This window comes from Eurytemora carolleeae, unplaced genomic scaffold (genome assembly GCF_000591075.1).
Source record: "Eurytemora carolleeae unplaced genomic scaffold, Eaff_2.0 scaffold1384, whole genome shotgun sequence".
Taxonomy (NCBI): domain Eukaryota; kingdom Metazoa; phylum Arthropoda; class Copepoda; order Calanoida; family Temoridae; genus Eurytemora; species Eurytemora carolleeae.
Genome location: NW_019397268.1, coordinates 1 through 12,541, shown reverse-complemented (window position 1 = coordinate 12,541; position 12,541 = coordinate 1). Strand labels below are relative to the sequence as shown.

The following is a 12,541-nucleotide window of genomic DNA, read 5'->3' as shown; positions in this document are numbered from 1 at the left end:
ATGATTGATCAAGTATTTATGATTATTGTTTATTTTCCAATTCTAAATTAAGTTAATGTACATTTTGTGTTTCAACCAAGCCAAAAAAATGTATATTTTTTTGTTTTCTTATTTTGTTTTCTTGTTTTAACCCGAACCTCCGTAATTGCCAATGCTGATTAGTGTCAAATAACGGGTTATTTTCATTTGTATTTTTTGTACTGTGGAACTGATATTTAGGAATATTAGGATCAAATGATTTTATTTAATCTGTGATTTTCCTTCACTTCTCTGCAACGTGTTTCTTTTTAATATTTAATGACGTTCATGATTTATTCACACTATTTTCTTTCCATCCTAATATTTTTTTTACATTTTTGAGGATAACTGTTAAAAAATTGTAATTTTATTATTTTCATCTTTTATTAAGAAATGTCGTTTGAAACTTTCTGCTTTATTTTTCTCTTTTAAAATCGTTTTTACCAAACATATTCTTTACACTTTGAATTTCTATACAGTATACTGTATAGTGTATACACATATGTATTTAAGCTTATTACGCAATTACTTTGAGGGAAATTGATATTTATAATTTTAAATAAGACTTTCTGTAAATATTATATTTTAATACGGGCATTTTTTATTTCCTTTTTAACTAACGTTTAAAATTACCTTTATACAGCAACTTTTGCTTTTGATTTAACTATCAACATGTTTCCTGACTGTACTACTAGTATTTGGATGTAAAACTTCTTATGCTTGATAATAATCTAAAAATATTGTTGTATGCTTAAACAATGATCTCATTCAAAGGGACAGTAAAGGAAAAATGAATGGGGGTATAGGCTGAAACTCGATATTCTCAGGAGTAGAAAGATACCTTTAAGACATCTATTTGATGTTTCTGTCCTGAGAAATTGACATAAAACTGTGTCAAAATTATACCAAACCGTATATATGTAAGATATACGCCCGTATCACGTGACCAGAACTCCCTCCAATGGTATCCTGGTTACGTGATACAGACGGAGACACGTGACAATAATTCTGCACTTCCATTGGTTGGAGTTCTGGTGACATGTTCCGGACGCATAAATAATATCAATTATATCTATGAAAAATGAAAAATTATTAAATTTTGATAATAATAGGAGCAAACTTGAGTTTCTCAGGCTCCACAGGGATATCGCTGTTTTCAGATTGGTTGCGTATTTGTTGAATATGATCTGTTTAACATTACGAATCTTATACAAAATCTTACATATATTACAGATAGATGTCTTCTAGGTATATCGTGTTTCTCCTGAGAATCTCAGGTTTCAGCCTAAACACTCTTTAATTTTTCTTTTACAGTTGCCCTTTATGCATAAGAAGTTATTGTACAATTGATATAAAAATGGAAAATATTTTTTTTAATAAATTATGAAAAAGCATTTTTATTGTAATATGTTGGACGTTTAACCAATAATCCACTCTTTCTTCGATTAGTTTTTTTTGTAACTGAGTTTCATCTTAAAGGGACTGTGAGCGAAATTTCAAGTGACCCTCGATGCAAAAATGAAAATGGCAGTGCCAGATTTTAAAAATCAAAAAATTGATAATAAGGAAGCTCAATTACTGGAGAATATAATGGTTTTATTATAACAATGTTTCTAACAAAAGCACAGAACAGGTGTCTGTTCTGTGAACAAGAGTCACATGATACAAACACATGGTACATAAAAAAGATTAAAAATTATTATCTTAAGCTCATCAAGAACTTTTCTTATAATTAAAAACATTAGGTATTTATTATTTTCCAGAAATCTCTCAATGTATTTTACGAGGTTGGAAACTTCGTTTTCATTATTAATCAGCTTTAAACCCTTTCATAAACAACTTTGTTGAGCTCAAAAGGGGCCTCGGGGTTGGTCTAAGGTTGATAATCCCGCTGAAGGGTTGATAGTCCCGCTGAAGGGTCGATAATCCCACTGAAGGGTTGACATTATACGGAGAAAGATTGTTGGGTTTATGGTCTACAAACATGCTACAAACGTGTGGAGTTGAACGGATAATTATGAGCCATAAACAGCAGTTGCAACCGCGTTTGGACTCTTTCATTTCTGTTGTATGCCATTTGGCTTAAAACATGTTGGAGCTGCTTATTGTTGATTGGTACAAAGATTAGAGACGGTTAAAAGAGTAGAAATGAATACCGTGGACATAGATATAGATATGTATGACCGTGGAGCAAGGATGTTTTCCAATGTGTAAAGGTACGGATACCAATGTTAAGGGGCGAATTCCAAGGAGTAAAGAGGTATTCCAATGAGTTCGGTTGTATACTAAGTTGAGTAGCTGGACGAATATCAAGGAGTAGGGACGGATTGAGTGCCGGAAAGGTGAATATCAAGGAGTAGGGACGGATTGAGTGCCGGAAAGGTGGATAATTAAGAGAGGAATCTCCGAGGATGGTTTACTGTTTATAAATAAATATCTCCGCTCTGTAACTTCATTTCCAATTCAGCAACCAATACAGGAGGGCAATATGGTGAGGTTGATAAAAAAAAATACAGGGTGTCCCACGAAACATGACAGTTGGTGAATAGATTAAAATGTCTTCTTCCATAATTAGTTAAGTTGTTTGATACTAAAGAGAATGATAACAAATATTGTATGACAATCATAATTATAGTAAAATAAGTTTGAGGAAAAGATGTTTTTTAACGTTTTTTTAATTGTCATGTTTCGTGGGACAACCCGTATTTGATAGCAAAATTATTATTTATGTTATTATTTCTTATATCTAAATATCACTGACATTTGATCTGAACGAGTATGTCTTATGTTTTTGGCTTATTATTTGTTTGTTTGTAAGTGTTTGTATCCCAAAAACGTCTAAACTACTGAACCGATAGGGTCCACATTTTTATAATTTTACATGATCATACGTAAAAGTTTACTTTTATGATGAATAAAACTAAATTTGTCACTTTAAAAAAGGGTTTCCCTTCAAGCATAGTATTGGTATATACAGGCGTTAGCAATATGCTACGATAGAGGGGTTGTTAACAAGTTTTTCTTGTTTTTTGTCTGTTGCCAAATCATTATACAGGACAGGAGACCACATTCAAACTTAAATAGCTGTAGCTTGGTCGTCAGTAAATACTCAGCCTTTGTGGATAACAACGTATATATACACTGTGGCGCCCATAAAATATTGGAATAGAAAGACGGCAGCGTGTTATTCTCAAGCTATTATTTAAATAGTAAAAAAAAACAATGCAAGAATGTCTTGAAAAACTATTTGTTTCAAGACAACAACAAATAAACTTAAACGTGTATCTAATCCAGAAATCTATGTATTATCTTTCTACTATTTAGATGACCCCATTCCTGCTTAACTATTTACTCTTGGGACTCAGCTCAGGAGAGGTTCAAAATAGACATAGACAGGTTTGAACTTGATGTTTTTAAAATGATTTTAAGATGGTGTATCTTTCAACCTACGCATATCCGCAATACGATCCATTTCTGACCTACGCCACATCTTCCGACCTACAAGCACGTGGTTTTACAGCTGTAAGCTGTAATTGACTAACCTAACCCTCAATTAATACAAAATAAAACAGCTGTCGTAGGTTCGATATTTCAGTTGGTTGGAAAGTTAGTAGGTCAGAAATTCTGGAGAAGGGATAATGCGCAATGTTTATAGGCTATGTAATTTTACCGATTTTAGTCCTGTCTTCACGAACAAGTCTATTGGAAAAATCTATTTAAAGGTTTCCCTATAGACTTTCATTTTATTTCAGCTTGTCCACAATCCATTCCGATATGTACTATCTCTATAGTTTTTCATAAGCTCATGTGATCCAGAGTAAAATTTTGAAAAATGGAAAATAAGAAAACCCAAAAATCACCGGCGAATTGATGAATTTGGGGGCTTATTTTCTTCTGGGGAAGGGGGTCTCAGCACCTATAGTATTCTGCCCAAAATTCTTTGGTTGCAACCTTATAACTTGACCTAAAGGAAGGACTAAAAACACCAAAAAGGTAAAAACACGAGAGTGGCCACCTTGGAAAAGTGTGAATTCTGAGTTAATAAACTTTTACGGCATTTTGCAGGATCAAGCGGGTCACCATCTATATATAAATTTGTCTTGTCTGTCTGTCTGTTTGTATCCAATAAACGTCAAAACGGCTGAACCGATCGGGCCCAAATTTTTTGTGGCACCTCGCGTTATCCCAGGGAAGGTTTATGAATGATAAAAATTTTAAAAAATGTGTTTTGTTTTAAAGGTTTTTAATTTTGTAAAAAAAATTAAATTCTTGAAAATCCGCGAATTTTTTTTTAAAAATCCGCAAAAATTTTTTCTTCTTTGTTTTTAAATGTAAACAAAAAGAACATGTTCACAATTTAAATAGGAGATGGGCGCGAAGCGCCCTAAAAGCCTAGAAAGAAGGGCGCGAAGCGCCTTGAATTTCTAGTACAAATAAAAGCCATGCTAATACAAATAAGCATGACGATTATAAAGATCAGATTACCAGATATTCCTTTCAACATCACTTGAATAAATTTTTTCTGGAAATTTGTATGGCTGACGGACTGCTAGAATAACATTTATTAACTGTGAGGTAAACTGTATAAATAGCATGTAGTGCATTATTAATTATAGTTAATTATAGTTTCACAAGAATGAATTACTCGTCGCGAGATTTTATTACTCCGTCCAATTCCTTCAACATGGCTTAACCTAACCTAACCTATTTTAGCATCGAACACATTTTTTAGGTTGGAAAATATTTGAGTTTAAGAATCTTAGGCAAGGTGTTAAAAGGTTTTATTTACTATTACGCTTTAGCTTGAATTGTTATTGTCTTTAAAATTATAAAAATAAGTTTTTTTTTTAAGTTGACTTTTTTATCAAGTGTCCGTTTTTTTAAAAGACCTGCTAATTACATAGATATTAAGAATCTAATTAGCCATTTAAATTCTTGAAATTTTACAAAGTTTTTGAAGACTTCTCTCCGCTGATTAGCATAATTACAAAATCATACTGTAAGAATATTAAGAATGAGTTAAAGATATATTTTGCAAAGCGCCAGGAAAAATTTACTACTTGTCTTGAGGGGTTAAACACCCCTCTTTTTAGATTGGGACAAACTACCTGATTTAAACATTTGAACAATATTCTCATGAGAGGGGACCGGGTTCCCCCTGGGATGTCCAGATTGGGGAAAGAGGACCACTGCCCCCCACCACCCGAATACACAACTGAATTTCTCGAGTTATGATTTTAAACCGTCAAACCATGAAATATGAAAAGAAATGGTAAGTGTAATAGACCCATTTCACATAAATAGTTGATTTTAAAGATGTCTGTATAAACTTTGCTTTATAACAGCATTAAATACATATAGGATTGCTTTAATGTCGTCATCCTATTCCACAGTTTGATGGGTTCCATTGTATTATAAAATTCAGATTTCTGAAAATAAGTCACCCTCCTTTCAAAGATGACAATGATCCTCAATGGTAACCTTAAAACCTTAAGCTGATCAATAATGAAGTATTTATTTATAAACACAAAATAAGAAATAATAATGTATGATGGTTCAGCTAAAAACAAATCTCAAAAGAACATTTAATATGAGCCAATTGAAAATATGATGTTTAATGATTTTTTTATCGGTATTTGTTGAAACAACCTATTCTATTCCAATCTCAACTGAATATACATTTATTATGGCATTTACAAGTAGATACTTGGTCAGCACTAAAATAATCATTAAACTGTTCATTCATTGAACTTATAAATACATATTGATCAGCAAAAAACAAAGTATTTTTGTTTCTGTAATATACTTTGACATCCATTATTCAGCAAAGGGTGTAAACCCATTCTTGTTGACTGTAGTAGGCTTTGACATCTACCTTTAGATAAGGGTTGAAACCATAATCGTTGACTGTAGTAGACTTTGACATCTACCATTAGCAAACTCGTTGACAGTTTGAATCCTGCCAAATGTTATATACAATGTTTTCAAATGTTGTTGTCGTGTCGTTTTTCTAGGTTTCTAATAATTTACATATGTTTTCCTGCAGTGTATTGAGTATTCATTGGATTCTCATATTTCGACAATGATACCAACTCAAATTGTAAAATTTATTCCAAAATTATCAAATTTTTATCCGCGTCACGTTATGTTAGCAACATATAGTTAGCAAGATTGTAATAATGCCAATACCAGGGGTTTCAACCAATTTTGCATTAAACAGAAAATAATTATATATTCATTTTAGATCAAGAAGGAAATTACCATATACTTCAAAAAGAACTATACTTTTACAAAATTGTTTTGTGTTCGAATAATTTCAAAAATAAGCATCCTTTGAAGGTTGAAGCCTCTTAATTAGCCTTAATTCGTACCATGCATATAAATATACAATCATTTAAAAAGAAAAGAAATAATTATAATAATTATAAATTATAATATATAAATTATAATATATAAATATAATATATATATATAAATAATTGAACCAAAAATAAAAGAGTGGAGAAAGTAGGGGAGGAAATGTTTTGTTGTAAAAACAAATAAACAATATCATCATCCTTATACAAAGTTTAGTTCAAAACAGAATCGGGGTCATGTCTTACCATTTTGGTGTTTATAATACCTCAAACATTTTTTCGTGTTTTTAAGCAACAAACCCATATTATACAGAATTAACTAGCGCAGTTTTCAGCAAAATGTATGAAAAACATTCCCCTTAAAGGGATTGTTTATCTATTTAGATTTATACATTTTACGCCAATTATTTAAACTAAAAACACAACTAAGCCAATCTTACGTATATATGATTAAGTTTTAAGACCATTATATTTTAAAAATATCTGTCAAATAATCAAACTACACGTGGATTTAACGGTTCTGTCAATATTACAGAAAACTGTGACGACTCGATCACAATTTGTTCTGTTAAACATCATTTTTTAGCCTTTTTTCTTATATACTTTTTTGTTGGCATATGCATTTTAAATAAAAAGTATAAAACAATCAAAACCGTAAGTTTAAAGGTTGTTTAATTATAGATCAAAACGCGTATGATTTTAAATAGAAGAAACCGAATGCCTCTAACTCTGGTTAGTCCGGTGTGACTAGTTTAGCTATAAATCTATATTTTTAGTAGATTTTGCAGGCATTTTTACAACAGTAAGATGAAAAATGGTGCTTAATTGTTCAAAGAATAATTGGAAAATATTTATAAATCTTTGAAATTTTCAAGAAACTAAATTTTTACGAAACGTGATCGTTAACATGCAAAATATATCGAAACGTGATCGTTAACATGCAAGATATGGTGCCATGACAAACTCCCGAAAGACAAACTCCTGACGAGACAAACTCCTGAAAGACAAACTCATGAAAGACAAACTCCTGATCGACAAACTCCTGACGAGACAAACTCCTGAAAATACAAACTCCTGAAATTATGAAATTTTTCTCTAAATGAAATATGATAAAATTCATAAACTTTAGAAGAAAAATCCGCAAATATCCTAGAAAAAAAACTCAATCTTTAGTAATTTGAATATGCTTCAAGCAGCAAAGTATTACAATGATCAGAATAACCAGCAAATTTATTATTATTTATTTTTTATTATTTAGGGTTAGGTTAGGTTGAGACACTTTCTGGGCCGAGCGCTGCGGCTAGGACAGGCTAGTGGGCCTAGCGCTGCGGACATGGGTTAGGTTAGTTAAGACACTTTCTGAGCCGAGTGCTGCGGCTAGGACAGGTTAGGGGGCCGAGCACTGCGGCCACATGGTCAATTATATCCATGTCTAACATATAAGATCCATGTACAAAATTGATAGGAGGGGGGAGGGGGGTCAAAAAATCGTTCTCTAGGAAATTACCTAATTGTATAAATTAGAAAAGAATATAATTTAGATTTTAATTTTTTTAAATTTGAAATTATGGAGTTTGTCTTTCAGGAGTTTGTCTTTTCAGGAGTTTGTCTTTCAGGAGTTTGTCTTTCAGGAGTTTGTCTTTCAGGAGTTTGTCATGGCGCCGCAAAATATATCGAAACGTGATCGTTAACATGCAAAATATATCGAAACGTGATCGTTAACATGCAAAATATATCGAAACGTGATCGTTATGCAAAATATATCGAACGTGATCGTTAACATGCAAAATATATCGAAACGTTCAGGATTCCACAAATCTTGCATTTTGTATATTTTCAAATATATGAAAAATTCCTTAATTAAAATACTAAATTTTTAGTTCGGTCTATCTGGAGCCCCTGAAAATGTCCGAGCCCCAGCTGTCCTTGAGACCCTGCTCCCGGAGAAGGAGCAGAACAGTTCTCCGACCCAGGGGAAGAAGAAATGGCTCCTGCCACCTGCTGGAAGTATCCGGGGTGGGAACCAGATATATCCCGGAGATATAAGGAACCGACCAGCTCTACTCCTTTCAGCCAAACCCTCAACCCCACCTAGGTAAACCAATCTCACTTTAAACTCAGATTCATTTGAAGGACCGAACCGACTTAGGCAGCTATTATATAGCAAGTTGTACAGTACATACACACAGACTATAGACGGTAAAACGGGAAAGTACACCAAAAGAATCAGCCCCTCCATCAAAAGATTGGAATGTCCGATTAAAAACGGTGTCCTGAAAAGATTTGTCTTCATGAATGAGATATACATGTTTAATGTTTATCTCTTCAAAATTCAATATTTTTAATTGTGGTTTCTCTACAAAGTGACTTCCGCATTTCTGTTGTAAAGCTAGTAAAACGACGATATTTTCCACGTTATTGACCAGATAAAGTTTCGAATCGGTATGCCATGCATCTTTAAATGGAGGGTCACTCTAAAATACATATACAGTCCCTTTAACGCTCTAATTTTTTATCTCGACAGCTTTGCAACCTGATGATGGTGTAAATACACAGACTTACCAGACTGCGCTTATGCTCTACCTGGATAGGCTGAGCAGTCCTATAGTGTCCCGGCACGCCATGCTACAGTTACATGAAAGGTTTTTTGACTGCCATATAACGCCCTTGTTGCACATAATAACCATTTAGGAGTTTAGTTTTACAACTTTTAAATTTTTAACATGAAACATAAAATTTATGAATTTAGTCTATTTTTGAAGATTTATATTTCGTATACAAAAGATCCTTTAATATCCCTGAATACAGATGCCTGCTGATTGGTAGTGTACATAATAGAACCTGCTGTGGAAAATATCGTATATTCTAGGTTTTAATTGATATCTGTTACTCATCTTACCTCTGTGTGTTATATAGAATAGTTAATATTTAACACTTTGATCTAGCAGAATTCATAGTTTTATATATTTATATCAAAGGTCTGTGATATCAGGTTGCCAAAATATAAGAATTAGAAAATTTGAATTTGCGGCCATTTCCTTTCATGTGTATGAAGACTCCGGGAACCAACTCAAAAAGTTTCAAAGATATGAAGATATGAAGATATGAAGTCGACTTCTTGTGTTTGATTAACGTCAAGTTTTACACTTTTCGGGACTAGCGATGATACTGCAGTGATGATTCTTCATGTAGAATATTTGTCGAAATCATTTTGTTATTTCAGGGTTTGGAACGGGGAACCAAGAGTGTCTCATGATAACAAAAAATATCTTCGCTTCTCTAGAAGTGGTGGAAAAGGATCTCTGGGCAGTTCAAAATATTTGAGATTTTCGAGAAAATCTGCGAAAGGTGGAATCAGGAAATTCCAAAAGTATTTGCGGTTCTCAAGAACCCCCAAACGAAATGGTTTCGGAAACTCCAAGTATCTCCGATTTTCTAGAGGGTCCGGGAAAACCCTGTTTGGAAACCCGAAATACCTGAGGTTTTCCAGAAACTCTCCGGATAATCAAGATCAACAAAATGACAAGCTGAAAGTCAACCCTGAGATAAACGGAAAGATGGAAGAGCTGTGGTCTCAGTTTGACCAGGAGAACAACATCAAGTCTAGAAACCAAGAGGAAGAAGATAACGAGGACTACTCGGTTAAGAACGAGAGCGCGGAGTCCCAGTTGGTTGATCTCTCAGACCAGGACGTATCTAAACTCTTTGAGTTTCCGGAGCTGGAATTGCCAAAACTCCTGGAGCAGTATCAATTTGGATCCAAGTTCTCTGACACACAGCAAGAGAGCCAGGAGTTGGAACTTCATAACTTGATCTCTTCTCAAAACCCCTAGATCTCCCATTTTGAGGTTAAACGGATGAAACCCAACCAAATCTGTAAATCGGGTTTTTAAGAATCCAAAATCCTGTAAATAAAGATGAGAAATGTGCTTTAGTGTAAAGGTTATTTTTAAGAAGAGATTTTTAAGCAACTTCTTGAGGGTCGATGATTTATTATTATAGCGTATCATAATATCGAATGTTAAAAATCTGCGATGCAGAGATTGATTTGATTTGTTTAATGAAGATCGATCTGTTAGTGGGCGATGAGAAGAATATTTTTGAAATTAGTTATGATGAAACTTGAATATCATGTTTCGGTCGAAAAAAGTTGTTTAAGGACCTTTTCAGAATTAAAACTATATACTACTCAAGGAACATTTTTCAACCCTTTAATAAACTTTATTAATTTATTTAATCACCTGTACGTATTCTAATGGACCTGAAAATTATATTTTATTCTATAATAAATTGGAATTTTTTATTTTGACTCAAATTGATCATTTTATCATTTATATTTTAAGATAAAATCTTCCTTTCTCGAAAGAACGGATATTTTGCAACAAAGCCAAATTTTCTAATCCATATATCTTCGTAACCTGAAGGTGTGAACCTTTTATATTTCAAACTTAGACTATTTGATCAAACAGAATACATAGTTTGAAATATAAAAGGTCTGCGACATTGGGTTGCAAAGATTTAGGGTTTAGAAAATCATAGTTTTTAACCAAAAATCAATTCAATTCTACAAATATAGAAATTGTTAATATATTTTTCGTAACCTTTCATCTAATGCAAATTAAAAACTATACTTTTAAAACATTTCTATACGGAATTGTGACGTTTCGCAGTAATAGTTTTTCTTTATCAGAAATAGGACAAATCTTGGCAGTTTTTTGCTTGTATCTGCTTGCAAAATCTACAGTCACTTACTAAAAAAACTGTTTTCGATGGTGTTTACGTTTTTATAAAAAAAATTAGTATATCTCAAAAATAACGTTTTAGTTCTTCTATGAAAACCTTGTTCAAAACTAAGAAATGTAATCTCAAATATTTTAAAATTGAATTCAAGTCTTTCTTCTTAATTTTTATTTATAATGAATCTTTATAGATATTAGAGAAATGGACAAAAGAATTGATTTTGCTTTTATTCACTTGATTGCACCGCGTTTATTAGATTTTATTTTGAAAACTTAACTTTAAATACAAAAACAATTTCTTTAATAAAGTCTTATTTTTTTCTATTTTACAGTTAAGGTCCTTGTAATCAATGTATAATGAACTTCTAGTGACTAAAACTCAAATGTAATGGAAACATCGGGATTTTATTGTAGTTCTTGAGGTCTGTTTACAAGTGTACAGTAGTTACAGTGAACTAAGAAAGTACGGAAGAAGGCATAATGAATTCCGTTCAGTTGTCTCTGCAGTTTTATCCTTTGTGGAACCCTGTAGTATCGTTCCATCTATTTTCCTGAACAATATTAATATTTATCAAATATAAAACAGCATCAAAGTGTTCAACTATTAAAAACATCTTGTAGAAAAAAAAGAATAATTAATTTTGTCATGCTTGACCAGTCAAAGGTTTAAAGGGTATTCTAAAATAAAAGTTCGATTGAAATTACGCCTAGAATCTCTTTAAGAAGCAAACCTTGCATGCAGCATGTATATATAAGAAACAAGTTAGATGTCAGCTAAGGATATGGACTAAGAAGATGGGGATAAGCTGTGTTTACATATTACCGTGACGTTTTAGGAAATCTTAGTAACTAGTTGCATTGTAAACAATAACAAAATATGCTGTTTCCTGATTACACAATGTTTACTTTTAACTATCATAATTATCATTATCATTATCATTATCATTTTCATTATCATTATCAGTATCATTATATTTATCATTAAAATTTTCATTATCATTATTATAATTATTTTTATTATTATTATTATTATCCATAAAAAAACAAGACATTTATATTTATGATTTAAATTTCGGTGATTGGTGATGCACCAAACCTCTGTATAGTAAAAAAGTAGATGTTAGTTCCACATTTATTGAAAATATATTTCGGTCTGGATTGACCCTTGTCAGTTCTAACGATATAATAACCATCAAAATTCCAAATCAATAATAAAAAAAAAATTTTAAACCACAAGAAAATAAACAAACAAAAAAGATTATTTAAAAAAAATTTGGGCTGTTAAATGGATATAAGGGAAACGAACTCAGATTATGAGATGGAAAAAAAGATAATTTGCAAATATTCACTTTAAAAAAAATGACAATTATTATTCCTTATGATTGTTTCTGTCACAAAGATTAAAAACATTAAAGAACTTTTACGTAA

General features: G+C 32.0%; 1 protein-coding gene across 1 annotated transcript; it reads left to right on the top strand.

Annotated features, from left to right (window-relative positions):
• Positions 1-2,488: 2,488 nt before the first annotated feature.
• On the top strand, positions 2,489-10,303 carry LOC111713159 (FMRFamide-related peptides type HF-4). Its single transcript, XM_023487970.1, has 4 exons — positions 2,489-2,509; positions 3,343-3,414; positions 8,255-8,469; positions 9,598-10,303. The coding sequence occupies exons 1-4, from the start codon at positions 2,507-2,509 to the stop codon at positions 10,205-10,207; spliced, it is 900 nt and encodes a 299-aa protein (XP_023343738.1). The 5' UTR covers positions 2,489-2,506; the 3' UTR covers positions 10,208-10,303.
• The last annotated feature ends 2,238 nt before the right edge of the window (positions 10,304-12,541 follow it).

Excerpts from the sequence above, each read along its gene's own strand:
- LOC111713159 (XM_023487970.1), top strand. Across the intron at positions 3,415-8,254 it reads TTCAAAATAGACATAGACAG|TTCGGTCTATCTGGAGCCCC; the intron begins GTTTGAACTTGA and ends CTAAATTTTTAG. Across the intron at positions 8,470-9,597 it reads AAACCCTCAACCCCACCTAG|GGTTTGGAACGGGGAACCAA; the intron begins GTAAACCAATCT and ends TTGTTATTTCAG.